Source organism: Chiloscyllium plagiosum, chromosome 12 (genome assembly GCF_004010195.1).
Source record: "Chiloscyllium plagiosum isolate BGI_BamShark_2017 chromosome 12, ASM401019v2, whole genome shotgun sequence".
Lineage (NCBI taxonomy): Eukaryota > Metazoa > Chordata > Chondrichthyes > Orectolobiformes > Hemiscylliidae > Chiloscyllium > Chiloscyllium plagiosum.
Window position 1 is genome coordinate 87,497,456 of NC_057721.1, and position 1,473 is coordinate 87,498,928.

The following is a 1,473-nucleotide window of genomic DNA, read 5'->3' on the forward strand; positions in this document are numbered from 1 at the left end:
CAGAATCATTGGTGACCTTTAAGCGGCAATTGGATAGGTACATGGATGGGTGCTTAAGCTAGGACAAATGTTCGGCACAATATCGTGGGCCGAAGGGCCTGTTCTGTGCTGTATTGTTCTATGTCTATGAGCTGCCTGACCTGCTGTGCTTTTCCAGCACCACTCCAATCTCGACTCTGGTTTCTAGCATCTGCAGTCCTGACTTGTGCCTAGTTGATTTTAACCTTGCAAGGATGCCGACCTTGAAGAAGTTCTCCTCCTTTCTCCACAAGAGTCTCAGTGAGTCTCTCTCACTGCAACCCCCAGGTCATCTCCTCTGCCCTGAAGCTCTTCACTGCCCTCATGGCCTGTCCTACCTGTCAATCTCCCTTCCCACCTATCCGCTCTATCCTCCCCTCAGACCTATCACCTCCATCCCCACCACCATTCACCTATTGTACTCTTTGCTACCTCCTCCCCAACCTGGAGGCTTCCTGCCTCTATTCCTGATGAAGGAACATTGATTTTCCTGCTCCTTGGATGCTGCCTGACCTGCTGTGCTTTTCCAGCACCACTCTGATCTAAACTCTTCTCACGTTATCTCCCTCTTAACCTGAACTTGCCCTCAGTGGAAATGCTTTCACTCCAGTTCCTCTGTTCACTAGCTTAATGGTTTAAACACCCCAAATATAGTGCACTAATTGATTAATGTTAGGGGAATTGCAAACCTATTCAGTATAGTTTCTCCTTATTATTTGATCTTTTAGCCCCAGTATGATTCTGGTCTGAAGGGTCGCTGGTCCTGAAACGTTAACTCTGCATTTGTTAGCTCTGCTTTCTCTCCACAGGTGCTACCAGACTCACTGGGTTTTCCCAGCAGTTACGGTTTTTGTTTCAGATTTCCAACATCCACAGTTCTGTGTTTTTTTCATTCTGGTAAATCTGCACTCCTTCCCCTCCCCCTCTCCCTCCCAACCAGTCTCTCCTTCCTCAGGAGCATCACCCAGAACTGGGCCTAATTAACCTGGATGGCAGTGAAGGAGCTTGGTGTAGTTTAACTTCAGTTCATTGATTTTGTGTTTGAATTTGCAAGAAAAAGATTAACGTTTGTTTAATCTTTGTGAATGAGTATTTAGGTTAAATGTGTTCCACTTATATTTCAAGGTGAGTAGGAGCCACTTTCTGTGCTCTTCACCACAATCTTGTTTGTTGGTTGCAGGGCGCCTTGGGCTGGATTCAGAGGAGGATTACAAATACCCAGAACGCGTGAGTCCTCACAAACCAAAGGGAAATGGGGGAGGGTGAAGACATGATTCAGGGTGGGATTGGGAGCAGCTCAGTGGAAGGGGCAGTGGCAAGTGAATGGTAAGCAGAAAATAACGGGTGGAGGTGTGGGTGAGAGGAAAAGAGATGGTCAGGAGAGGGCTGCTGTTTGTGCGCTGGGTACAGAGATGGTGGGATGGGAAGGGTGCAGGGTAGTGGGGAGGGGGAGGG

At 48.0% G+C, this 1,473-nt stretch overlaps 1 protein-coding gene across 1 annotated transcript in view; it reads left to right on the forward strand.

Annotated features, from left to right (window-relative positions):
* LOC122554869 (serine/threonine-protein kinase Nek9) overlaps positions 1 to 1,473 on the forward strand; it is an 80,956-nt gene that overhangs the window by 49,276 nt on the left and 30,207 nt on the right. The window contains exon 13 of the mRNA XM_043700217.1: positions 1,199 to 1,245. Within this exon, the coding sequence (XP_043556152.1) occupies positions 1,199 to 1,245 (47 nt within the window). The remainder of the gene's footprint in view (positions 1 to 1,198; positions 1,246 to 1,473) is intronic.